Source organism: Chelonoidis abingdonii, chromosome 1 (genome assembly GCF_003597395.2).
Source record: "Chelonoidis abingdonii isolate Lonesome George chromosome 1, CheloAbing_2.0, whole genome shotgun sequence".
Taxonomy (NCBI): Eukaryota; Metazoa; Chordata; order Testudines; family Testudinidae; genus Chelonoidis; species Chelonoidis abingdonii.
This window is the reverse complement of record NC_133769.1, coordinates 103,813,735-103,841,178: the sequence shown is the minus strand read 5'-3', so window position 1 is coordinate 103,841,178 and position 27,444 is coordinate 103,813,735. Positions and strand designations below refer to the sequence as shown.

Sequence of the window (27,444 nt, the reverse complement as noted above, 5' to 3'; positions counted from 1 at the left end):
ATATTTTAATTATTATTAATATGCCCAAATATTTACCAGGTAGGAAAGGGAAGAACAAGTTCTAGTCCAATATGTACTTGGTATAATATAACTGAATCATATTTAAATACACACAACTAGATTAATTCAGCATTAAAGTTGTGATTTATATATTTTATAAAATGGAAGATAGGAATTGCCGAAGCCAAAGGGTGAAATCCTAGCCCCATTGAAATCAATAGGAGTTTTGCCATTGACTTCAATGGAGCCAGGATTTCACCTTAAGTTTCTTCAGCAACATTAACTGGCTGTGTTGTAATGTTGTATCTTCTAATTTGTTTTCTTCCCTTCATTCAGTATCTGGTGCTGAATATGTCATAAAATATATAGCCTTTAAAGTGCAAGATGTGCAACGCGGATGAATTAATGTTGCTGTCTGAACCTTCTGCTAAATTCTGTCCTGCTTTATTTATCATTCAACCCTGTTGAAGTCAGTGGAGTTGTATGATATATAAAGCCCTGATCCTCTTTAATAGGACTAATCAAGTCCTTAAATGAAGCACATACTTAGGTGCTTTGCTGGTTTGGGACCTAAATGAGGATAGAATTTGGCTTAAGCGCTTTCTTTTTCTGATGATGATCTGATTTTAATTCTTAAACCTGAATGTTGTCCTCACAGGATTTTTTTTTGTTTTAAGAGGAGGAAAAATAATTTGACACTCGGTAATATTGATACCATTTAAATTGGTCTCAGATTTTGAAACTTACATCTCCTGTAGGTGAAGGGAATGAGGGCAGAGTGAGTTCCAAAATTTACTGCTGTTGCTATTTGCTTGTAGATAAATTTTATGTAAGGCTGGATAATCTATTCAGAAGTACGTCGCTTTCCTTGTGGACTTGATCCTGCAGCCCTTTCACACACACTATGTCTTGACTTCAGGGGGAATTGTGTAAGAGCTCCAGGGTTAGGCCTGGTCTACACTACGCGTTTAAACCAATTTTAGCAGCGTTAAACCGATTTAACGCTGCACCCGTCCACACAACAAGGCCCTTTATAGCGATATAAAGGGCTCTTTAAACTGGTTTCTGTACTCCTCCCCGACGAGAGGAGTAGCGCTGAAATCAGTATTACCATATCGGATTAGGGTTAGTGTGGCCACTAATCGACGGTATTTGGCTCCGGGCGGTATCCCACCAAGTGCAACCATTTGACGCTCTGGACGCAATCTGGAGTTGGATGCAGTGGGCCAGATGACAGGAAAAAGCTCCCGCCAAACTTTGAATTTCATTTTCTGTTTGCCGCGAGTGGAAGCCTTGATCAGCCACGGTGGCGATGCAGTCCAACTCCAAAAAGAGCTCCAGCTGACCGTGCGGGAGATACTGCGATCTGACTGTTGTATGGGGAGACAAATCTGTTTATCAGAGCTTCCATTAAGAAGCGAAATGCCAAAGCATTTAAAAAATCTCCAGGCTAATGATACAGAGTCCACAGCACAGTGCTGCGTGACAAGCGTACGGAAAGCCAAAGAATCAAAATGGACGCTCATGGAGAGGGAGGGGGTACTGAGGACTCCCAGCTATATCCCACAGGTCCCCAGCAGTCTCCGAAAAGTATTGCATTCTTGGCTGAGCTCCCAATGCCTTGTAGGATCAAACACATTGTCCGGCGTGGTTCAGGGTATAGCTCGTTAATTTACCCCCCTCCCCTCCGTGAAAGCAAAAGGGAAAAAAAATCGTTTCTTGACTTTTTTCAATGTACCCATATGTCTACTGCATGCTGCTGGTAGACATGGGTGCAGCGGCATATGAACAGCAGCATCCCTCCCTTCCCTTCTCCGGTGGCAGACATCATAACAAAAAGACTGATAGCCGTCCTGGTCATCAATCCCATGAGTGCTCCTGGCTGGGCTCAGGTGAGTCGGCCGGGGGCACCTGGGTAAAAATAGAGAATGACTCCTGGTCATTCCCAGTAGATGGTACAGAATGGCTGGTAACCGTCTTCATCATAGCAAATTGGGGGCTGAGCTCCATCAGCCCCCTCCCTTTCCTGTGTAAAGAAACAGATTCTTACTGCCTGGACTATCATAGCAGCAGGATGGCTGGCTCCTCGCCCCCGCACCGTTTAATTGTCCTGCCTGGACTATCATAGCAGCTGGAGGCTTCCTCCTCCCTCATTTTATCTCACTAACAAGTCAGTGTTCTTATTCCTGCATTCTTATTACTGCATTCACACAATATGGGGGGATATTGCAACGCGTTATAGCGCAGGAGGGCTCGGGGAGCAGGAAAGCAATGGTGGGTTGTTGAGGGCACCCCTAGAATGGCATGTAGCTATCATTCTGCGGGATCTGACAGGAGGTGGCTGGCTCTCTGGTACACTGGGTTCCTATAGTTACACTGATCATATTCTAGGCGACTGACTCTATTTTTAGATACCATAAGGAGGTGAATGCCCGGGTAGTCATTCTCATTTGTTGTCTTGTGTCCCCGGCCAACCTCAGCCAGGGGCACCCATGAGAGCAGTAGACGGTACAGGAATGACTGATAACCCTTCATGATCTCAATGGACAGAGACGACAGACAGAACGATGATAACCACTTGCTATTCTTGCAAAGCGCAAATGAATGCTGCTGTGTAGCGCGCTGCAGTACTGACGTCTGTTAGCAAAATCCAGTAGACATACATGACAGTAAAAAAAGAAGCTGAACTGCTCCATGGTTGCCGTGCTGTGGCGTGGCCAGGGCAATCCAGGGAAAAAGGGTGCGAAATGATTGTCTGCCGTTGCTTTCCTGGAGGAAGGAATGAGTGATGACATTTACCCAGAATCACCCGCGACACTGTTTTTGCACCATTCATGCGTTGGGATCTCCAACCAGAATTTCCAAATGGGCTGGGGAGACTGAGGAACTATGGGATAAGCTACGGGAATTAGCTCCCACAGGTGCAACGCTCCAGAAATTTGATACTGCCTCGGACCATGGATGCACACCACCGAATTAATGTGCTTAGTGTGGCCGCGTGCACTCGACTTTATACAATCTGTTTTACAAAACCGGTTTATGTAAAATCGGAATAATTCCATAGTGTAGACATACCCTTAGTTCCAATAATGACAATGTTGTAGCAGTGGGAAGAAACAGAAACTATTTTTAAATGAAAGCTTTGAATCAGAAGAATATTGCAGAGTGCAGCAAAAATTGTCAAAACCCTAAAATCATGGACTCTGCAATTTTTTCGTGCCAGCAGTTTTCTTCTGTTCCTGGTTTTACAACTGTGTTTTTTGGAGGATTGTGCTGTGCATTTTTCAGTGAAACATTTATATCCTCCCTTGTGCAAATTATCTCAGCCGCAGCAGCAGTCTGTACCAGTCTAGGCTGTTCAGAGGTGGTGCATTCTAATGTCATAAAAGGGGTGAAACTTCAGTGGACAAAAAATCTTAATAGATCCCCACTGATCTTTTTAATTTGCTTGTAAATTTTTTATCCAACCTTTCCCCTTCCCCCTACCCCATCCCAAACTTGGTCATATACTCACACCTCAATGAGTATTTCTTTCCAAGTTTCAGTGTTCAGCAATTATTTGAGTCCCCTGCATGGGGGACAAAGTGTGGCAATAATTTTTAAACCATTTTTTCTCTATGCTGTAGAACTCAAAAACAACTGAAGGGATTTTGCTCAGACTTTCATTTTTAAAAAAAAAAAAAAAAACCCTTTTGAACAGAGACCAATTTTGAAAACATTTCATTCCAAAAGAAGACTTTCTGGAATCATCTGAGCATGTGAAAACAGAGTTACAGCCAAAGCTGATTTTTTGCCCTTCAAGTCAGGGGTCACTACCCAAAAAAATGCTATAAAATTTACCTACCCCACAGAGGAGTTGTGAGACTTAATTAATATCAGTACAATGTTTGGAGAGGGACTTCATTTCTAGCTTTTCTTTGAGCCTGCTTGTCTATCTGCTAATCAATGAAGCAAGCAGATCAGATCACTTTCTGCATATCATAATTTATTTTCCATATCTTGTCAGAACAAACTTGGAGAGCCACACAGTCATAGAGAAACAGTGAAAGCCTTCTAATGGGCCATATTCTGTTCTCTAGATCCCTAAATTGCTTGAGTGATTCTACTGCACAGTATTCTCTTTTGCTATCATCTTTTAAGGCCTAGTCCAGGTGCACATGTTATATTTCTGTTAAACATTTCTGATAGGATTTTAACCATTGTCTGTCAGAGCCTTGGGGCCCAACTCTGCTCTGTTACACAGACACAATTCCCACTGAAGTTAATGGGAGTTACGCCTCTGGAACTGAGGTTGGAATTTGGCCGTATGTGTTCAGTAAAAAGGAAAACCAATACTGTGCACTGGAATGTATTGTTTGCCAGAAGCAACACATCGGAATGCATCTGATTCCTTTTCACAATACCAAAATAAGCCATCTGATTCTGAATCTATGTTTCTCTATTAGGGTGTGACATAAGCTCCCTGTCTAATATTATCATTTTTAATACCAGTTGAAAGCTAGCAATGACAGCTTTCAAATTGATGAGGACACCTGTCCCTGAACTTTTAATATACACTGAATGGGGTTCCACATTTCCTGTAAGAGAGTGAATATTTAAAAATGTTGTTGATGCTCTGCATGCCGTACTGCAATGAAGTCCACGCTTGTGGTCAGGGAGAGTGATATACACAGAATGATGTGGCCAAATGCTGGTTTTAAAATGTGTGATTCTAGAATTGTGGGAAGGGCTGGAAGGGTGTTTTTCTGTTTTTGTTTTGCTTTTCCAGTGGTGGTGTAAAGCCCTTTACCTCTTTTAAAGATGATATGGATTGTTTTGTAAAAGCAGGGCTTTGCCACAATGTCTGTGTCCAAAATTTCTCTCAACATGCACTCATGTTGTTCTCTGTGCCTTTTGGTTGCCATCTTACGCTCCATCAATAATTGGATTTCAGTGTTACTTTGTGTGGGTAACTAATGAAAGAACAGCCCTTGGAGAAGGGACAAAGGTAGGTTTGTGCCCTTGAGATTTTGCTCTGCTCTGGGGACCTAAATAGCCTCCACCATAAATGTATACAGCCCTGAGATTATGGCAGGTTTTCAGGGCTGCCATTGGCTATGACCATGCCCTCTGCACCAGGACTTGTGAGGAGGCCAGTATAGGATTGCTTATGGTAATTGAAGTGCCTTCCCCAGAAGAATTCTCCCCTAGGCCCTTGTGGTCTTGTCTGCAACCCATATACATCACCACAGTATATAAACTTCCTCAGCAGATGAACTACTGTAGCAGCCAAACTAACTTGATGTTGAAAATGAATAATGAACACAAACCTGTTCTGTCACTTTTCTATTCATGATATTTTAACTGGAAAGCAAATAGAGTTTGCTATATCCTTTTGTTTGAAAACTATCAAGGGAGAAGTAAAGTAGATTAGAGAAGGAGAAATAAAAATTACAGTTTTAGTAGTCATCAAATTTTTCCTTCTCAGGTGATCTGGTGTCTCGAGCAATGCATCACCTCCAGCCACTCAACTCAAAGCAACATGGCAACGGCACTCCAATGCACCACAAGCAGGGATCGCTATACTGGGAACCCGAGGCTTTGTATACTCTCTGTTATTTTATGCATTGTCCACAGATGGAATGGGAAAACCCTAATGTTGAGCCTTCAAAAGTTACACTGCAGATTGAAAGGTAAGATCTTATTTGCAGTATTTAATATATTTATAAAGATATCTTATTAATCAGCATTGCTGGCTAATTGATAATTACAGGCTGTGCCAAATATGTTTCAGTGCAGTCTGTTTTGGTTAGGATCACCTTGAAATAAATTTCTCCTGCAATGAAGTGCTCCATTGCTGACCCAGTATATATCAAAAGTGACACCCAGTGGCAACATACAGCTGATTGGTTTCAGATGTGTATTTTGTAGAGATTTCCTTTTTCTTTCTTTGTCTCTTGGTTGTTCTGTATTTTGGAAAGGAAAATTAGAGGTTCTATTTCTACCTAACAGGTTTGGGTTTAAATGTATTTTTCAACAAAGCAATGGGATTCGACAACGGTAATTTGGAAAGTGGAGAATGAATAGAATGTTGTATATAAAGGACAGGCTGTTAAACATATTGTGCAACAGCTATACTGATTGCACAGGCATGACTCATACTTGCATTCAGGAGTAACCTTGGGGCTTCCATTCTCCAGGCTGGTAGGTGATGCATGGTTTTTGGGAGGATGGAGATGCTGGCCATGTTGCTTTTAATACAGCTTTTGATGAAAACTAGAGGAAACAAAGGTAGAAAGAGAATGACAGGTTAGATGTCAACTCAGTGTCCTAAGAAGCTGGGGAGAAGGAAACACTGCTGTAAACTCTAGATCATTCCACTGCAAAATTTAAATGAAACAATTGTGCAATTAAGAAAGGAATATTCTCTATTGTTGAGGAACCAGGAACGCCTGAGTTGTAAGTCCCAGCTCTGATTCCTTTTGTGGCCTTAGACAAATCATGAAACTTCCTTGCTTTAGTTTCCTCATCTATGCCTACCTCATACGGGTCACTTGAGGATTAATTAATGTTTGTAAAGTGCCTGAACGTGCAAATTATTAACATTTTCTTAACTTCTGTAGGTCTTGTCACCATGCCAGCTAAGCCAAAGTTTCAGGCTGGCCTCCACAATTGCATTTCAAAGTATGTATGTGGAAAACTCTCATTTGTACACACAAATGGACAATTGCACATCTAATTACTTGATTGGACATTAAAATATAGAGTTTGTTTACCGCAGAACAAATTTGAAAATGTGGCCAAAAAAGGCAAAGGATGTGCGATATGCTGTCCTGACTGAAACTATTTGGTATTCATTTATACAAAACAGCATAAGGTGGAAGTTCTGGGCCTGCTGAAGTCAATGGGACTTAGACCACTGACTTTAGCAGAACCAGCATTTCACCCATAGTACCTTGGTTAAACTGTGGGGCGGAGTGAGGAATCTTAGGTCATTTTTCTTGACTATGCAAGGATTTAAACAGGGACCACTTTCAGTGTTGCCAACTCTTGACCTGTTATAAGCTCTGAGATAGTTGGTGTTTTTCTTACATCTCCAGCTCCTGAAGTCATGAGAATTTAAACTTTCAGTTACAGTATAAAGAAAAAGTAAAATTCTAACACTCATGGTTGTAGAGAAGAGCTAGAAGATGTGACCCCAGATGCTAAAAAATCAGAAGTGAAATAAAAAGAACTCCACACTTATTTTTTAAAATCTCAGGATTTTTCAGCCAGTCTTATGACTTTTTGGGAGGTCGGGAGAGGGGGGCTAACATGCATTTTGAATGGTTGGGGTTAGCAATACTGCATGGAAAGGTTTATAGTGAACAGAGTTAAAGAATCTCCCTACCACTATAAAAGGGCCTGATTCTACAGACCTTACTGAGATGAGTAATACTACTGATTTCAGTGGGAGTACCTATGTGAATAAGAACTGCAGGATCAAGCCCCAGTTTTGTAAGATTTCTAAAGACTTCAGTGTTAAATGCAAAAGGACAGAATGTTTGAACAATTCTCTTTTAAAAAATTTTTTTTCTCTTTTCTAAAATGTGTTATATATATATATATAATATTTTTTAGCAGTTCAAATAAATATTACATAAAACCCAAGGCAATTTTGTATTTTTAATACTCTGGCAAACTATCTTTCTTTGCAAGGCCCATTTAGCAACTGTGGTTAGAGCCAGAGTAAGTACTCTGTGGTATTGCCAAAAGCTCGTGGTTAATTTTGGAAAGAGCAGAGATTCCTTCTATTGCCTAATCAAACATGTTTTAGTAGTTAGTACCAGAAAACACAAGTGGAAGTGAGACAGAGTAAAACATATGCCCAAGTATTTTGGACTGAAGTGTGTTCTATAACATACCGTGTCAACTGTATATAACCATCTTGTGCTGCCCCACAGAAGAGATTGATTAAGCTGACGTCTATTTAGTGCTTTGAAAAGCTTCCCTTTTAATTTGCCACTGAAGAATACCAGTGGTATTCCTTATTGTGCAGTCACTTTTTATGGCTGGTGACTTATCTCTAGCATGTTCAGTTTTCATTCTGTGTTTTTATGACTTCTGAGGGAATAGGATTGTTAAAACATGAGGTTTTTGTATTTAACAGTCCTAATTCTTGTGCTTTTAATTTATCTAGGTTCCAGATTCTCTCTTCTTCTAATGCTGTTCAATTGCTTTTATGTTGGCAAACAATAAAAAGAAGAAAATTTAAGGCTATATTTTCTGCCTCTTCTCTGGCCCCTTTGTTGTCACTCTGATGGGGCAAAGGAGCCAGAAACTGAGTGGATCTGGACATAGGAAAATTTCCCTGGCATGGTGGAGTCCTCATGTGTCATGAAGTCAATGCCACTCTCTTCCCATCCCAGCATAAGGGTCATGCTGAGTGCAGAGAGGAATAGGAAGATGATGTGGCCAGAGTGCATTGTGCTCTAGCCATGCTCATCTTATAGGTGGCCTCTTGGAAGCTATACTGGCTGCTCAGTTTAGAGAAACTCTTAGGCTTCTCTAAGATACACAGGTATTGGCATTGAACAATCTAGGGCAGGGGTAGGCAACCTATGACATGCGTGCCAAAGGTGGCATGCGAGCTGATTTTCAGTGGCGCTCACACTGCCCAGCTCCTGGCCACCGGTCCAGGGGGGCTCTGCATTTTAATTTAATTTTAAATGAAGCTTCTTAAACATTTTAAAAACCTTATTTCCTTTACATATAACAATAGTTTAGTTATATATTATAGACTTATAGAAAGAGACCTTCTAAAATCGTTAAAATGTATTACTGGCACACATAACCTTAAATTAGAGTGAACAAATGAAGACTTGGCACACCACTTCTGAAAGGTTGCCGACCCCTGGTCTAGGGACTTAGGGAGCTGCAGCTCTGCTCCCTCATGGCTCTTCCTGCTCCCTCTGCTGCAGAAGCTGCATGTAGCAGAGAATCTGGATTGTAGTCTTGATTGTTATTTGTATTGTGGTAACATCTAGGACACCAGCCCCATTGTGCTAAGTGCTTCACAAACACATACCAAAAAGATGGTGCCTTCCCCAAAGAGTTTACAATCTAGATATGTAGGATCAGATTTTGCCTTTGAATAAATCTGGCCCAATGTATTTATGTAGTATTCCTCTGTACTCAACTAGATGAATGCAGTATATTTATCTTAATAGACTGTATTAAGTAGAGGGGGGGAAGAGTGTTGCCAACTCTCACAGTTTTATTAGGAGTCTCCCGAGGTTTGGTGGGTTTTTTTCATAAAGCCTCAGCTTTTGGAGTCATGGGATTATATGAGAATCTCAGTGTTTATTAGTTTAAATAAAAAAACAAGTATCTAGCATTCATTTTGAAGAGAAAAGCTGGAAAATGTAATCTGAGTATATCCTAAGGGCTTGAAAATCAGAAGACTAATAAATAGACCTCCACATTTCTTGTTTTTCAGTCTTATTATTTTTAGGCCAACCTCATGATTTTTTCAGTGTTTGAAAGGAATTGGAAATACTGGGTCAATCAATTGGCTGGTTGGTTGGTAGTACAATAGGAGTTGTCGTCGTCTTGAGTGGCCTATGCAATTAAATAAGCTATAAAAAGTGATGCATGTGCCTAATTATGCAATTTTTGCTTAAACATCTTGTATTTTATTGGAATTGTCCTTATTATATGTTAAAGGTATGAATACAATTCAAAAACTTCATCCATCCTCTCACGGAAGGCTCCATTTTACATAATTCTTCTCCTCCTCCCTCCACCTCTGCTCTTATTTCATCCTACTCTCCCTATTGATGCCTATGCTCTAAGTGCCCCTTATACCTTCCCATTTTCTCAATTTCATACCTTCTTTCATGCTAAGCCTATGTCTGTCATGGTGCACCCAGGAGCGGCGCCAGAGTTTCTGGTGCCCTAGGCAGAATTCAGGAGGCGACATGTTTTGCACTCCCCATGGCTCGTGCGGGAGCTTCCGGATCCACTCCCGTCGCGCCGCCGAAGAAGGACACTCCACCAAAATGCCACAGGCAACAGCGGCAGTCATTGAGCTGCTCAATTGCCTGCCACTGCTTTCTGCGGCACGTTGACAGAAGGTTCTTCTTTGGCAGCGTGACAGGAGTGGAACTGGAAGCTCCTGTGGGGAGTGCACAAAATGCCGCCCCCCAAATCCTGGCGCCCTAGGCAACGGCCTAGGGTCGCCTAATGGAAGCGCCGGCCCTGGGTGTACCCTTCACAGAACACCCATCCTCTCCTGATGCACCGATGGTGAATTTGAAGGCAGAGGGATAACATTTTTTGAATGAAATGAACCCCATCCAGTCATCCCCCACAGAGCCGATACACCACATACGTCCTATTTTGAGTATGGGCTTAAGTGGGACTTGACTAGCGCATAGGCCTTATACTGGCCATCTGCACATAGGTAAATTTCACTCCCAGTTAACTCGCTCTCTCTACATTCAGATCCCTCCTAGAAGTATGTTGCTTTTGCAAGGCCTTCAAATGACAACAAGCCATGTATTTTATGTATGTATAATTAATTTAATCACCCTATACATTGCGTATAATAAAAAAAAAAGCAAATGGATGGCAATACTACTTCTCTGTTTATGTCTGTCATGTTTTAGTTATGTTTATTTAGAAGTAGATCATGCCTGGTCCTACATGGCCATTAGGGGAGTCAGGCCCTTTGCACCCTCTGCGTGGATGGAGTCGACTTGCCACAGCTTCAGGCACTTGTGAGGGAGAGCAGGAGTTTCATGTCAAGCAAGTGGGCAGAGGATGGGCAGTACTATGACTCTGTGCCTGCCACCTCTGATTCTGTTACCCTTATATAGGTCTTAAGTGGGATTTAATGGTGTAAAGGACTTGGGCCACATTCTCTGGCCCACTAAGGCCACTTTGTGCTGCATAGGAGCCCAGAGAAGGTCAGTGAATGAGAGCTTGCTGCTGGCAGATATCTATTGGAAGTGGCACTGCTCTTCCTGCACCCTTGATGTAAGGGAGAGAAGGAGGAGTGTTGGGATATTCCATGGTGAGACATGGGTGGGATGGGAAGGGGAGGGGAAGAGGCCTGCTGGAACGGCACTCCACTAAACCCAATCCTACACTGGTGTAGATTAGGGCTGTTTCTCTGCAGCCCCAACTTGTGCTGATACTGGATGTCTCTGAATCAGGGAGCCACAGCCATCTGCCTGCGGCTCGCACTCCACTCTGTCCAATCAGAGCTTGGATGGAGTGGAGAATCAAACCTCGTTTGCTGACCCTCTCACAAGGGTGAACTGAGTAGTACTTTACGAGTAGTTCCATTGAAAGCACAGACAATACTGGTGGAGTAAGGATGGTAGAATCAGTCCCTTTGTAATTTTAATCACATTTGTCTTGGTATGAGTTGTCCTCTATTAAACCTGTTGTTTTATTGTTCCTCCTGTAGATGCTTGCTGATTATTTTGGTCAATTTGTTCCATTATTTTACCAGGTATTTAATATAGATGAGCGAAAGATGGCTCAGAACGTAATTATTGGGCGGGGGGGGGATTCTCTTTTTTTTTTTTTTAAATAAAAAGATCTGTTCGTTTCTGTTTTGCTTCTGTGATCCCTATTCAAGTCTCTAATGCTTCCTAAATTATTGGTAGTAGTTCTTTAAGAACCTGAGAGGCACAGTATCTGTGTTTGCAGATTGTGCAATGTTTCTTTTTCCTAAGTAGTCCCTTACCCACTTTTTATCCGCAGCTGTATTGACAAGGTCCTCATTACTCCCGAACTCTATCTATAGAATTTCTTTCCTTCTTAAGAACTCATTGAAAAAGGCAGATCAGAAGCTCAGCCATTTTAGAACCATCCATTAATTTTATTCATCGACTTACAGTGCTTCCTCTCTAGTATTTCTTTTCTCCTTCTTCCGTGGGCAAGCATTAACTCAATGTACTGCTTGGTTGCCTTTGTCTCTTCCTTGCCAGCCTTAATTGACTTGCTAGGTCCTTGTTTGGTTCCTGTCCTCTTTTCAATACAATTTTTTTTAAATCCTTAAACATTGAGAAATCCCTTACAAAGCCCCATGGGTTGCTTTGGTTTATTGCATTTCCACCTTCCTTCCATGCATGCTGGAATTGTAGTGTGTGGTGCATTAATTTTGATGAATGCTCCCCAAACCATTCTCAATCTGAATAATATCCCAAGTCTTGTCTACACACAAAAGTTGTATGGCTTTAAGCTATACCGGTATAGTTAAAGCAATACAACCCCTTGGCTAGTGTGGAGTAGGAATGAAATGAACAGGTATTAGACACCTTTATGCTGGTTTAATTGCATCCACAGTAGCGGTTGTACAGATATAACTATTTTGGTAAAAAAGTCATGCACCTTACTGAAGTTCTGATACCAGTCCAAAATCTTTTGGCAGACCAAGCCTGGGAAAAGGCCAAGAATAGTGGAGCAGTTGCAAATGATCAGGCACGTAGATGAATAACAACTAAATTACCTCATAGTTTAGCTGATGGTGAAATCCTGGCCCTGTTGAAGTCAGTGGTAAAACCCCAGTTGAAGTCAGTGATTTCACCCAGGGACTGGAAAAAGTAAGTCCTAAGTTCAGCTTTTTTGTATCTCTTTTTATCCTTCCATCCTAAACACCAAGCTTTCCAATTTTTTAATCTCTTCAAAAATAATGGTATTGGCAGCTGCCAGGAATATGCTAGATTGCACATGTTATGGAAAATATCTTAGGCAGTATTTGTAGCTCAGCTGTCAGATAGTATATCCTTGCTGAGCTTGTGCTGTATGCTAACTCTAATTTATCAAGCTAGACTTAAGCTGTCCTTGTGATTGCTCTATTTTTTAAAATACAGAAAACTCTGTTAATGCAACATCAACAGACATAACACATAATGCAGAACATTCAAAGTTGTACTCCCTAAAGCAATTGTAACTCTGGTTTCTTTCAGTGTATTTATATCACTGTGTAGTGTCAATTCTTATGCCAAAATATCTGTGCAGTGTATGAGAGTTAGAGTTCCTGTAAGAACCATTACTCTGAATCTTTGCTTTTAACATATCAATCATTAATTGCATTAATGTAGGCTTTTAAAATTTTCTCAGTATTTTTAAAACAAAAAGGTAAAAGAGGGATTGCACATTCAAATATTGATATTTTCCCCATTCACCTGTGTAGACTGGAGCATTGAAATCTTGGTATGTTAGAAAATGTAAGCTAAATTTTCCCCTCAGACAGTTCCAACTCTACTTAAATCAGTTATACTGGCCTGCATAAGTGAGAGGAGGATTTATCCTTTAATTTAAATAAAAAATACCAGGTTGTGTGTAGACAGTATGCAACGTTCAAACATTTAAACTTAACTACAGCTCTGATAACTGGAATCCACCACCAGCATGGACCTATGTGCCAGTGTGGAGCCATGTGCCATTAATTTCATTGGTACAAGGATCCATACTATTGGATCCCAGTCCGGAATCAGGACCCACATGTTAAAAGTACTGTGCTCACTGAAGACTAGGGCCATTTTAACTGAAGATATAAATATGAAACATTTTGAGCACAAAAAGGCATCTGAAAATGTATTAATAATTGGAAGAACATTTTTCCATGCTCTGGTAACTCTAACAGTGGCCCACTAGCATATTATCAAATTTTCTAAATTAAAATGAATCTTTTGAGTTGAGAACAAATGTGAAAGATTTCAATTAAAAGGACCCTTTGAAAAGAAAAAGAAAGAAATGTTATCCCCCTAAGAATCAAGGCTTAAAATGAAAGTGGCTTCTCATTCATAACTTTAGAGTTATTGGCTGAAGACTGTAATCAAAAATAACTTTTATTTTAATGGCATAGATAGAAAATTTATTTCTTAAGTATGATCTTTCTCTTTTCAATTCTCTTGATAACTATCTTGATTGCTTTGTTGTTTTAACTAAATAACAGTACAGGTCTGTTGCATTTTACGCTCGGGTTACGTTCCGCAGTCAGCATGTAAAATGAAAATTGCATATAGTCAAAATTACATTGAGTGTAATGGTGGGCGGATTTGCCAACTGCATAAGCTGAAATCGCACATGTTAAATGCACGTAAGATGTGACAGACCTGTACTTAGATTCTGCTATCTGTACTCCCATTGAGCAATAGCATACGCCATGAGTGTTCCCCTTTGCAAAAACCCGTCACATCTCTGCTGAATGTAGACCGACATCTAATTAAACCTCATGATAGCCCTGGAACGTAAGTAAATACATATTACTGTCCCCATTTTACAGCTTGCAAAACTAAGGCAGGTATGTAATTAGCCCAAGATTATAATGGGAGTCATATCTGAGCTGAGATTAGAATTTGTGAATTTCTCATTCCCAGCCTTGTACTCAAACCTCTAGTCCTACCCTTTCTCTAATAATTTGTCTAATAATAATCAGTACATATATGCAGTAATGCTATAGCTGGGTGTTGAAGGACAGTAGCTTTTAAATACAATCCTGTAAATACAAAGACTGAAAGATACTTGTATCTTCAATTTTTCTTTAAAAACTGAGTTTTAGACCCACATAAAAATAATGAAGTATCATATTAGACTTTAGAATGCACATTTTTCATTCTCTTCTAGCTATCCATTTTGCCTGTTTTTATGTTATTTATACTGCCACAGCTAACTGTAAACAAAGAAGAAAGCTTGAGACAACATAAGAAGGGAGTTTTAAATCTCTGAGTATGCCAGGAAACAATGAGGCAAGAACGTTGTGCATCTTGATAGCCTGTTAGTTATTTTTAGGAACATCTTCAAGGCAAATTGTATATTGCAAGGAAAAAGGATTTGCTACAACACCTTATATAGCTAAAGTAACATTATTATGAATAATTAAGAGATCCTATGTAATATCCAGGACCCATTTTAACATTTGTTTTAGGGATTTACTGTTTTATAATTCTATCCATTCCATATTACCATTCTGGAACATCTCAGCCCCCAGAAATAAGAAAGAGACTTGATATGTGAGAGCACTGCAGAGGAGTAGTGTCCCTGCTCTGTCTCTGCTCTGAAGAAAGTGTGTCAGGGGAGAGAAACAGGGGTGGTGGTGGTGGTCTTGGTGCAGTGTTGTCAAATCTGAGGGAGATTTGGGGAGTGGTGTGACACAGAATAGGAGAGCAGGCCAGTCAGTTGCCACATGAGGAGGAGGGAATTGCCAGCTAACTAGTCCCTGCAGGTGTCCAGAAAGGAGAGAGTTAGCAGGTCACTGAGCTCTCCCAGAGGATACATATATGAAATGGAGAGCACTGGGTAGAGCTGTGTGTAAAAAACCAGTGTTTTGGTTTGGTGGCCCAACTGAAAAAATGGAATTTAAAAAAAAAATTTTTTGGCAGCAATACAAAACAAAATTTTTGAAAAATTTTCTGCAAACAGAGAAGTAACATCTGTTTTGGTTTGAACAAAATGTTGTTGTGTTCAACCCAAAACAAAATGCCTTGTTTAGTCTTTGGGGTTTTTCTGTTCGTAACAATATGGCGAATTTGACATGAATCGTGAAATATTTCTGTCAACTTGAATCTGCACATTTTTTTGGTGAACATTTTTTTTTTTTGGCCCAGGTCCAGCACCAGGCTTCTTCAGGAGGACAAGGGGAGTTACATGCAGTAATGAGCTGCCAAAATATTAACAACCAGTTCCCTCCTCCTCACACCACGAGGGGGTCGTGCCTGTTCCCTGGGACTCCTGCCCCATCCAACCCTTCATGTTCCTTGACACCCCACCCCCAGGTCCTCTGCCCCATCCACTCCCCTTCCCTGTCCCCTAACTGCCCTCTGCCGCCCCGTCCAACCCCTCCTCTTATTCCTGATGGCCCCCTGGGACCCCTGCCCCATCCAACCACCCCTTCTCTCTGTCCCGACTGCCCCTGAAACCCCTGCCCCTGACTGCCTCCCACCACCCCATCCAGCCCCTGGTCCTTCCTAACTGTCCTCCCAGATCCCTTTCCCCCATTCAATTCCCCTGTTCCCTGCCCTCTGACCGCCCCAAGTCCCGACCCTAATCCACTTCCCGCCCTCTATGCAACACCCCCTCCCTGTTCCCTGCCCCCCTTACCGCGCTGCCTGGAGATGGGGGCCACACCATCCAGAGTCAGGGCCGGGAGCCGCGTGCGCCATGCCGGAGTTGGGGGCTAGGCCAGAGCTGCTGGCCAGCCCGAAATAGGAGACCGGCCCGCAGTCAGTACCGGGGTTCAGCCCAGAGCTGGGGGCTGGAGCCACTGGCCAGCCCAGAGTCGGGGCCAGCCCAGAGCTGGGGGCTGGAGCCACTGGCCAGGCCAGAGTTGAGGGCCAGGGGCTGGCCCAGGGCCTGGGGCCGGAGCTGCTGGCCAGCCCGGAGTCGGGGGCTGGCCCGCAGTTGGGGCCGGCCCGCAGTTGGGGTTGGGGGCCAGCACAGAGCTGGCCAGGCAGGAATCGGGGGGCTGGCCCAAAGTCGGGGCTGGGGGCCGGTACAGAGCAACGCCGCCGGGCCGGCCAGAGTTAGGGCCAGCCCGGAGTGGGGGCTTGCCCGGAGCCGTGCCGCTGGTCAGTCAGGGCCAGGGACTGGTCCGGAGATGCGCTGTCCGGCCAGCCAGAGTTAGGGCCAGGGCCACCCGGAGACACACGGCACCTGGAGCCCTACTCGTGCCCCCCGCCTCAGCTCACCTGCAGGAAGCTGCTGCTTCCTTCTCAGCCTTCCAAGGCTTCCCACGCTAACAGCTGATTCGCGGGAAGCCCGGGGGGGGAGCCTTCAGGGGAGGAGGCAGAAGCAGAGCTGGAGCCAGCTGAGCTGGGGCTGGGGGAAGGGCAGGCAGCTGCTGGAGCTTTTGTTAAATTTGAAAGCTATTTAGAACCGGTTCTAAAAGGGTTTCTAAATTTAAAAACTAGTTCCCTCTAACCGGTGGGAACTGGCTCCAGCTTACATGTGTGGAAAGAAACGTCTAAGATTGGCCTGGTGCAGGCCCCAATGCAAGGATGAGTCTTAGCTCTGGAAGGTTTGCAGAGCCTTGGTGAACATATAAAATGATGTCCTGCAGTAGGACCTGACTTGGGCAACTCACTTCATTTCATGGGATAAATCAGTGTGGGGAGGGCACCGGATCACCACCTCCCACAAAGTTTCTCCCCAGTTGTTCTGTTGGGGAGATGGGTTGCCAGACATCTGAAGAACAGCCCAGGCTGTATTGGGCAATCTTAGCTAAGCTAGAGGGGGATGATGTTTGTCCCCATTGGCCCCACCCTCACCCTCACCCTCACCCAATGCAAGGCTGAGCACTGTGCACACTTTGTAAAGGGATGGGGGCAGTGAACCAGAGACTCCTGTGCACCTCCCCCCACACACATGCACACAGGAGAGGAGGCATCTGCACCTGGAGAGCCGCCGCCTCATGCAGATCTGAAGGCATGATCTACTTTTCATCACTAAAGCCCCAGAATATGTATGCTTTTGATATAGTAATAACTTAATTAAAATATACACTTCAAAAGAATAACCAGGTGACTAGTGTGATACAGGCCTGCTCTTGAGTACAAAGGCAAAATAATGCAGCAGTCAAACTCTCTTCGTTATAGTCTTCCCTTGCATAGTGAAGATAAACCAGTTAGGTACACTTAATAATGCAATACCTGAGCATAATTGTATTTTTCTCACGATGTGATTAGGAAGTATTGTCATGTTATCTTGTATACTACAGCTTCCCTATAACTTCGTGTTCTTCATCGTCCATCAGTACATAAACAATTTTAAAAGAAAACTTCACATGCTGCATAAACCCCAATAGGGCATTTTTAGCCTATTTCAATGGACCATATAAGATTTTCTCCTCAAAAAAACAAATTCTGGTGACTTTTTCTGTATGCCATGTTATGTGTGCCCTTCATGAAAAATAATGGGTAAATTTCTTGCCTCTGTGTTTGTAGTGGAACCGCCCTTTAAACAAAATCTTCTGCCAACTTCTATAAAATACTGATGCTGTCCTCTGTAGGCTTTTACTATATGAAATAGCCAGTGCTCGTTTTAATTTTATTTTTTATTAAAATTTGCAAAATGTCAGTACAAGAAAGAAAGAATGTAAAATATTATAGTATTCTGGTTAACACTTCTGTAAACAGTGTTGTCTGTTTATAAATATAGTGGGCTAGGTTTTCTGCTGGCTCCCATGTTTTCCGTTGCAGCAGAGTGGGGCAGTAAGGAAGCCAGTTACATCTCCCTGATTGCATGAACAATCCTGCTGCAGTTTAGAGTAAGTTTATGATGCATTTTAGAGAGTACTGCCCTGCCCTCTTTGTGTCTTGTGATTTGTATTGGAAGGTTAGTTAAATGCAAATACCTATTTCTATGACCCAGCCTATTTTTTCCTGTCTGGGTTGTAACCTAAAATTTACAGTTTCCTATTAATTATTTTATTTTTGCAGAATGTTTTGGATGTAATTATGTTGGCGTTTGCAACCCATGCTGAGCGTTATTACGCACCCATTGCAATTTACAAGCTTCCGATACTGTCCACTGACTTACATAGCTCTGCTTTCTGATAAACTGGCCCTCCTTTATTCCTTTTCTTTGACACAATATTTTTTTCATAACGGTGCTGAACCTGCTTGGTTTCCCCAGGATTACTGCCAGTAGCTTACAGGGAGTTTTCTACTTTCAGCTGGGTGTTCAAATTTACCTGGTTGTTACTATTAGCATGGTTGGCGCTACTGATCGGAGAAGACCTCAGCAACTTCCAGCCTTGTTTAAACAATCTGCCCAAAACATTCTCACTTTCAAAGGCAGCAGCCTAGTTCCCACTGAGAAGGTGATGACCATCCTTTCACTCTAGGTTCTCATTCCCTTCAGTAGTTCCCACGTACTTGATTAGCTTCAGTCCTGCTCGTGTCCCACCTTCTCCAGCACACATGGAGAGTTCCAATCTCTCCTTGCCTTGCTGTTGTTGCATGAGAGGTGTTTCAGAAAAGGCAGCTTTTGTGGCACTCAACATGAGTTTTCTAAATACTCTTTGATATGTAGCCTCTGGGACACCTTTCTTGCAGTTCTCTGCCATTGATTCCAGTATGCCCCATAACTATAAACTCTTCCCCAATAAGCCGATTTTACATTGCAGGTAGATAAAGTCCCTTATAACTAGTAGCCCACAGACTGTTAAATTCTCTTGATCTTTGCACATTCTACTGTCTTTTTGGTTAGTGATGGAATCCCCTACCATCTGTCTGTCTGTTCTCAAATATTTAATATTACCAGGTCCTCTTCTCCTAGAGAAAATGCCTTAGGCCCAAATGTTTGAGGAACAAGGAGTAGTCATTCTTCCTTGCCTATTCTGGAAAGTTGGTCATCAAGGGTATCACTTTAGGAAAAAATACAGGGGGTTGGGGACTGTGGGCAAAAGTGTGTCAATATATAGAATATGATATATGATTATATTATATCCTGCAAAGTCTGTGGGGATGTGGAAGAGCTGTAGTGTTCCCTCACTCTCAAGTGGGGGAGGAAGGCTACTCTGCCTCACTACAGGCAGACTGCAAGTAACAGTCTCTTAGGATAAATGGACACAAATCAGATATCAGGAATGGCAATATACAAAAACCTGTAGGAGAGCACTTCAACCTCCCTGGCCACACTATAGCAGACCTTAAGGTGGCTATCCTGCAGCAAAAAAACTTCAGGACCAGACTTCAAAGAGAAACTGCTGAGCTTCAGTTCATTTGCAAATTTGACACTATCAGCTCTGGACTCAACAAAGACTGTGAATGGCTTGCCAATTACAGAACCAGTTTCTCCTCCCTTGGTTTTCACACCTCTACTGCTAGAACAGGGCCTCACCCTCCCTGACTGAACTAACCTCGTTATCTCTAGCTTGCTTGCTAGCATATATATACCTGCCCCTGGAAATTTCCACTACCTGCGTCTGACGAAGTGGGTATTCACCCACGAAAGCTCATGCTCCAAAACGTCTGTTATTCTATAAGGTGCCACAGGATTCTCTGCTGCTTTTACAGATCCAGACTAACACGGCTACCCCTCTGATACTAGTCTCTTAGGAGAGAGCTTCAACCCCCCGGGCAGGGTGAAGCACAGCAGTCTTTAGCCCACAGCCACCTGGCTGGGGCAGACAGCTATAAACAGTCTGTAGAGGGGCTTTGGCTCCCTCTGGGTGGGGCAGAGTCACAAACAGTTAGGGCTCTGGTCTGTATTCAAGGCAGAACTGTAGCAGTCTATAAGCCCAGGCCCTAAAGCATGGCAAGGTGGCAAACAGGGCTCTTGCAGGGGTGAGCACCAGAGCAGCCTAGGGGCTCAGGCAGGGGTTGAGTACCTCCTGGCCTATGATGGGGAGGCTATTATCCCAGGGGTTGGGTGTCGGGGGGGACGCAGGCCCACCCAACTCCACAGTGTCCCAGCCCAGGACCATAATAGTGGCAGGATGATCTGCCACTGGGTCAGCGGGGATTCCAGCTGCAATGTGCTAACTCACACTCTGATAGCAAGACCAGACTAGAGTCTGGTTCCCCTGGGCTACTTCTTACCACAGTCTGGGTGTAGGGTCCCGGGGTCCAAAGATCCCCTGTCTCCTTGGGGTACTTGGTCGCAGGTAGCTCCAACAACTCCTCAGGGTCCTCACTTTCCTCCCTGACAGCAAGGCATCGGCCCACTCTGGGGCTGGGCTGGGCTCTTGCAGAGGCATCTGCTAGGTTGCCAACCCACCCAGTTTGGCCGGGAGTCTCCTGGGTTCAGGCTCGATATCCCAGAGCCTATTGAAAGCAATCAGGGAGATCTTAGGCCGCTAAAAGTCTGGCGGTGCAGTGGGGCTAAGGCAGGCTCCCTACTCGCCTTGGCTCCACACTGCTCCCAGAAGCAGCCGGCATGTCCAGCAGTGACTCCTCAGTAGAGGCACGGCCAGAGGATCTCCGTGTGCGGCACCTGCCTCAAGCACCAACTCTGCAGGTCCTGTTGGCTGGGAAAAGAGATCCATGGCCAATGGGAGCTGCGGGGGCAGTGCCTGCAGGTTGGGGCAGCACACAGAGCTGCCTGGTCCCCCCTGAGCCTGGGAGCTGTTGGCAGACATGCTGCTGCTTCCGGGAGCCACCCAAGGTAAGCGCTGCCCAGCCACAGTCTGCACCTCAACAGCCCTGAGCCCCAAACCCCCTACTGTACCCTAGCCACCTGCCTCAGCCCTGAGCCCTCTCCCGCACCCAAACTCCTTCCCAGAGCCTGCACCCTGCATCCCCTCCCGCACACCTGCCCCAGCCTGGTGAAAATGAGTGAGACTGGAGGAGAGCAAGTGACGGACGGAAGTGGCAGGGCAGGCAAGGGTGTTCAGGTTTGTGCAGTTATACAGTTGGCAACCCTAGCATCTGCTCCCCAGAAGAGACGTCCAGTCTCTCCTGTGGCTCAGCAGCAACTGAGCTCCAGGGCTCTGTTTCCTTTTCTACATCCTGTCCTGCTCTGATACTTCCAGTGCGGGGGGGCGGGGCAGGATGAATTTGGCTTCGCCAGGGGAACGTAGTGGTCCCTCACACTCCAGTTCAGAGGGAGGCCAACTCAGCCTCACTATAGGAGCATATGGACCTATGAAAAGTCTGCATGGGGTGGGGGGACAAATGACACCCCTGTGGGTCATATCTAGAGGGGTCCTTTGCCTCCTTTAGCCAAGATACACTGGCTGCCTCATTCAAATAACTAGGGGAGCCAGATCTGCTGATGAGAGGCTTTACTGCCTTCCTTAAATGTCCTGTTCAGCCCCAGGTATATCTTTGTCTCATGTAGATAATCTAGTTCAGCAATCCTAGCCTTGAGGGGCTAATACTTGAATCCTGGAGTGCCTAGTTTATGATGCAATAAACTGGGAGTTCTTTATACTGACTAAATTGCTACTGGCTTGCTGGCTCCACAGGCCATATTGTACTAACCCTCCCTGATCCTAAGTCATTGTTTGGTAACTTTATCTATCATCTTGTTACCTGGTCTGTTTTTGACTAGGTTTAAACAAAATGTCAAGATCTCTGGTGCTTTTCAACTTTCTTTACATCAGGTGAACTATCAGTGAGCTCCCCTAAGCCAACTCCTTACTCCGTTTGCTCCCTCAGCTATCTATCATTCGTTAACTTCCTGGATTGGGAGGTTTCAGGACCAGTGCAACCTTTAGGCGACCACGCTAGGATTTGTGGGGGCGGCATTTTCTTCAGCAGTGACCGCGGCGGCCGGATCTTCGGCCGCCCCAGTCGCCGCCAGCATTTAGGCGGAGGGAGCTGGGGCAGCGGAGCACAGGGACGGCTGCCTGCAGCTAGTAAAGGGGAGGGGGCGGCACACAAGGGAACTCGCCGCCCCAGCTAACCCCTGCCCCGCCTCCTCCCCGAGCACACCGTCAGCGCTTCAGTTCTCCTGCCTCCTAGGCTTGTGGCGTCTAAGCTGATTGGCACTGCAAGCCTGGGAGGCGGGAGAAGTGAAACAGCGACAGCGTGCTCGGGGTGGAGGTGGAGCAGGGGTGTGCCTCAGGGTGGGGGGTGGAAAGCTGCCTCAGGGAGGGCGCCTCAGGGCGGGGACTCGGAGATAGGAGAGAGCGCAAGGTGGAAGTTTCACGTAGGGAGCAAAACATCCTTGCACCAGCCTGGGAGGTTTAAAGGCCAAACCACAAGCACGCATGCTAATCAGCACACTTGTAATACAGCCAAATGTTTTTACAGTATTCCCAGCAGCTTTTCTTTAAAGCAACCAGCAGTTGTAGTCACACAGGCACTCTCCCAGCTCTTACCACCACCGCTACTGTCACTACAAGTTAGGTGGTTCATGGAACAGTCTTCTCATGGAAGCCTGGGAGGATGCATTCTTTTCTCATCAGCTCCTCTAGGATTCAATGGCAAGATCTTGAGGATGCAAACACCCCAAAAACAAATAGTCCCTCATCTGGAGGGTGACAGAGATTCATTTTTTAAAAAAAATAAAAATGTCAAGTCAGCAAATGACTGAATCATTTAGGAGGAGATTTTCAAAAGGGTCTGAAGGATTTAGGAGCATCATGCCCCATTGAAAGTCACTGGCACTTGGGCTCCTAAATCTATTAGGCATTTTTGAAAACCTCTCCCTTAAAGAATATTAATGTCAGAGTTGTAGAAAGAAAAGTCTTCAAAAGAAGAATAAATGGTATAATATTACTGAAAGCTGTGAATGTGAAAAAATGTTCCAAAGACTCAACGTCCTATTAAATCAGGTGCCCCAGGGTGGATATGGAGTAAGTCCTGTATGTAAAATTTAAAGTATTTGCCCAGTGGACACCTAACTCAGTCAAATGGGCTTTTTTAAGCCTGCTGTGAAAAGGGAGTACAGTAACTCCTCACTTAACGTTGTAGTTATATTCCCGAAAAATACAACTTTAAGCAAAATGATGTTAAGTGAATCCAATTTCCCCATAAGAATAAATGTAAATGAGGGGGTTAGGTTCCAAGGACATTTTTCTCACCAGACAAAAGACTATATATATATATATATATATATATACACACACACACGCACACAGTATAGATTTTAAACGAACAATTTAATACTGGTACACAGTAACGATGATTGTGAAGCTTGGTTGAGGTGGAGGAGTCAGAGGGTGGGATATTTCCCTTATTGCTAAATGATGAACTAGCAATTGGCTGAGACCTCAAGGGTTAACTCTCTCACTCTATAGGGCAGCAGGAATGGAGGGAGATATGTGCATTTCCCCTTTAAATACATTGCCTTGTTAATTAGATCAGCTTGCTGAGACCACAGCTGCTGCAAGCTCCCTCTGCCTTGAGCCCTGGTGTGTGTCCCCTGATCTATGGAAGATGGGTAAGTGAGGTGCAGGGGGGAGGGGGACACCCTGACATTAGCCCTCCTCTTCCTTCCCTCCCCCCCTGCACAGCAAACAGGAATCTCGGGGAGCAGCTCCAAGGCAGAGGGGAGGAGCAGCACATGGCAGTTAGGGGAGGGACAGGGCAGCCCAGAGGATTCAGGGGGCCTGGGGCAAAGCAATTTCAGGGGCCCCTTCCATTAAAAAAAATTGCAATACTATACAATACTATATTCTCGTGGGGGCCCCCGTGGGGCCTGGCGCAAATTGCCCCTCTTGCTCCCCCCCCATGGGCAGCCCTGGGAAAAATAAACCTTCTGTATCTCGGGACAAACCCAGTTTTGAGAGAGCTTCTTTACAAGGTATCACTGGTTCTCAGCATTAGCTCGTGCTAAAAGACACTAAAGCTCATTAAAAGGGTTGGGCAAATATTTTCCGTCAAATCTTTTTCTGGATCGAAAACTAGGGGGGGTTAAAAAGCAGAACAAAATCAAGGACAATGTCTGCTTTCCTTCAAAATTTGTTGTGATTTTTTTAATTGAAAAGCTGAAATTAGTCTGCCAAAACCTGAATATGGTGTGGGGTTTCAGAAGTGTGTGGCCAAATATTTGCTGCTTACAGTATTTGATTGTTTAAAGAAACAATAAAAAAATTCTGCTTCAAAAAAATCCAAAACTTTTGAACCACCTCAGCTTGTGACCAAACGCCTGAGCCCATCCAGTCTGAGATTTTTCCAGGTTTCTGATACTCTGCTGGCTTCCTTGACTCATATCTGTCTCCATAACTTTGGGTTCATTTAGGTTAGAACATAAGAACAGCCATACTGGGTCAAACCAAAGGTCCATCCAGCCCAGTATCCTGTCTACCGACAATGGCCAATGCCAAGTGCCCCAGGGAAGTACACTCTAACTGTAATGATCAAGTGATCTCTCTCCTGTCATTCATCTCCATCCTCTGACAAACGAGGCTAGGGACACCATCTCGCCTCCATTGGCTAATAGCCATTAATGGATTACTCCATGCATTTATCTGTTCCTAGAGACTGACTCCATGGGTCCTCACAAAACTGGAGACGGTTACTTGGGTTTGTCTTTAGTATAAGCTATGTACTACTCCACAATGAGCAATTGAGCTTGTTCCAGAATCTGGGATAAACCTGTGTTGTGACTGACTGCTCAACTAGCACAACCATGTGAATGGACACAGGGTGCTAAATAATTAATCCATGGGTCTCAAACTGGGGGTCCGGACCCTCAGGGTCACGAGGTTATTACTGGGTCAGGAGCTATCAGCCTGTCTCAAACCTGCTTGCTTCCAGCATTTATAATACTGTTAATATATAAAAAAGTGTTTTAATTTATGGGGGGGGGTCACACTCAGAGGTTGCTTTAAACAAAAAAGGGTCACCAGTACAAAAGTTTGAGAACCACTGATTAACCCTCTGCTTAGGGAATGCAGGGGAGGGAGGTCTCCTTGGTAGGGTGGGAAGGATATTGCTCTTATCATGTGATCCCTCCCCCAGTGGCTATTTTAAATGAAGCTACCTCCCTGACTAGATCCTCTATGGCACTGTTAATATAGACTGTAATAAGTCCAAAAAGGTGGTAGTGAGAAATAGAAGGATGGTGCCCTATTAGGAAAAGCTAACAGCGGCATCTTCAGCTCAAAGCGTGAATGAGCTTTTAGGGCTAGGAAGGCTGTGCCTCCCTAATAGCTGGCCCTGCCCTATCCGACCCCCAACACTTCCTGCCCCGCGCTGTCCTTACCCAACTCAGAATCCCTGACCGCATCCTGCTCCTTGTCCCCCTCACCATCCCCCAAGACCCGCCCCCTACACCTGCGACCCAGCCCCTGCTCCCTGGTCCCCTAACTGCCACCCCTATCTCCCCCGCTCGGTCCTGCAGACCGCCGATGCACGATCCAACCTCCCCCCGTTCCCTGCCCTGACTGCCCGCCCCAAAGCTCTGCCCCCTCCTAACCTGCGCTCTGACCTTGTCCCGGACTCCTCTGCGCTCTAGTCACCCCGCCCCCTGGCCCTTGCGCCCTTAGCCCGGTCCCCCCTCACCCGGCTTCAGCACACTCCAGGAGCTTCCCTCCAGCTGTAGCGGGCTCTGGCGTGCCCCTGAGCTCCGCACCACTCAGAGCCACTGCGTCCGGGCGCGCTTTGAGTCCGGCTTCGAGCTCCTCCCTCCCACTCGCCTGGAGCTCGCAAGCCCCGCCGGATCACGCGGGTCTGAGCGGGGCGGAGCTCGCAGGCCCCCCGCCGGAGCCACACTGCAGCGCTGTTCAGGGACGCTCCTAGATGTGCTGAAGCTCCGGGAGAGGGGCGGAGGCGGAGTTGGGTTGGGTTGGGTGGGGCCGCGGAGGGAGCCTCAGCCATTCTTGTGGGAGCCCCGCGGAGCCCAGGGCCTGGGGCAGATTGCCCCACTTGCCCCCCCCCAGGCAGCCTTGGGGAGGGACAGCTGCAATTGCTAGCCTGCTGGGCAGCTGCTGCACAGGAAACTTAGGGAGTGGGGAGCTGGTAGGGGGGCTGCCAGTCCACCCTGGTTCCAAGCCCCCACCAGCTAGCTGCAACAGGTTGCTCTTCCTGCACGCAGTAGACAAAGCAGGTGGCTGCCAAATGATGTTAAAAGGGAGCATTACACAACTTTAAACGAGCATGTTCCCTAATTGATCAGCAACAAAACAACGTTAACTGGGACGACTTTAAGTGAGGAGTTACTGTACAGAAGGAGGGGTAAGCAAGGAAAAAGAACACCAAATGAAAGGGGATGAGTGGAAGAAGAAAGGAAGTCATGCAATTCTTGATTATGTCCTCATCCTACTTGTCCGTCCCTGGCCACCAGAAGTCTTGTCGCAGTTGTGTTTTGGTTAGACCCATCTGTAAATGTCCTTCATGTGCCAAGTGAATCAGTCGTTCTCTCAGGATATGTCTACACTACCCACCAGATCGGTGGGCAGTCTAAATGCAATAAATTGACTCCTGAGCGCTCTCCCATTGACTCCTGTACTCCACTGTCGCGAGAGGCACAGACAGAGTCGATGGGGGATTGGCAGCAGTCGACTCACCGCAGTGAAGACACTGCGGTTAGTAGGTCTAAAGAATGTCAACTTCAGCTACATTGTTCACGTAGATGAAGTTGCATGACTTAGATCAATCCATCTCCACCCCACCCCAGTGTAGACCAGACCTAAGAAGTGTAGGCACAAAACAGTGAGTTCTCAAAATCCGTTCCTTTACAAGGGACAATTCACATGATGTACATCTAAATGGTTGCAAATGTGCTGGTGTCATTGTCTTGTAGGGCCATCCATTGACTACACAAGTCTTTAGGTCCTGAAGTACCTTGTCTTCTCTTGTGGCTGTTTTCCACTCTGAGGTTGTGCTGACTCTGATAGTGATGATTGAGAATATATAGCAGTAGGAATTGCACCATTGCCTAATCTCGTTCCTGCCTCTCCAGGTATTAGGAGAAGTGTGAGACAAGGGAGACTGCTTAAAAGATTGGAAGACTGTTACCAGACTCAAGCGACAGTTGGAAGTGATGGTTTAAAGTCTTATGGTGGTGATTCTAAAGGGAAGGGTGTGATGTATGTAACTAGCTGCAGATAATGAACCCAGTTTGTAAGTTTGT

General features: G+C 44.9%; 1 protein-coding gene across 2 annotated transcripts in view; it reads left to right on the top strand.

Moving 5' to 3' along the window:
• The window catches only part of ABTB3 (ankyrin repeat and BTB domain containing 3), a 322,494-nt gene that overhangs the window by 220,970 nt on the left and 74,080 nt on the right, over window positions 1-27,444 (top strand). For both annotated transcript variants that reach the window (XM_075068627.1, XM_075068623.1), the window contains exon 3: window positions 5,468-5,672. In XM_075068627.1, coding sequence (XP_074924728.1) covers window positions 5,468-5,672 — 205 coding nt within the window. The remainder of the gene's footprint in view (window positions 1-5,467; window positions 5,673-27,444) is intronic.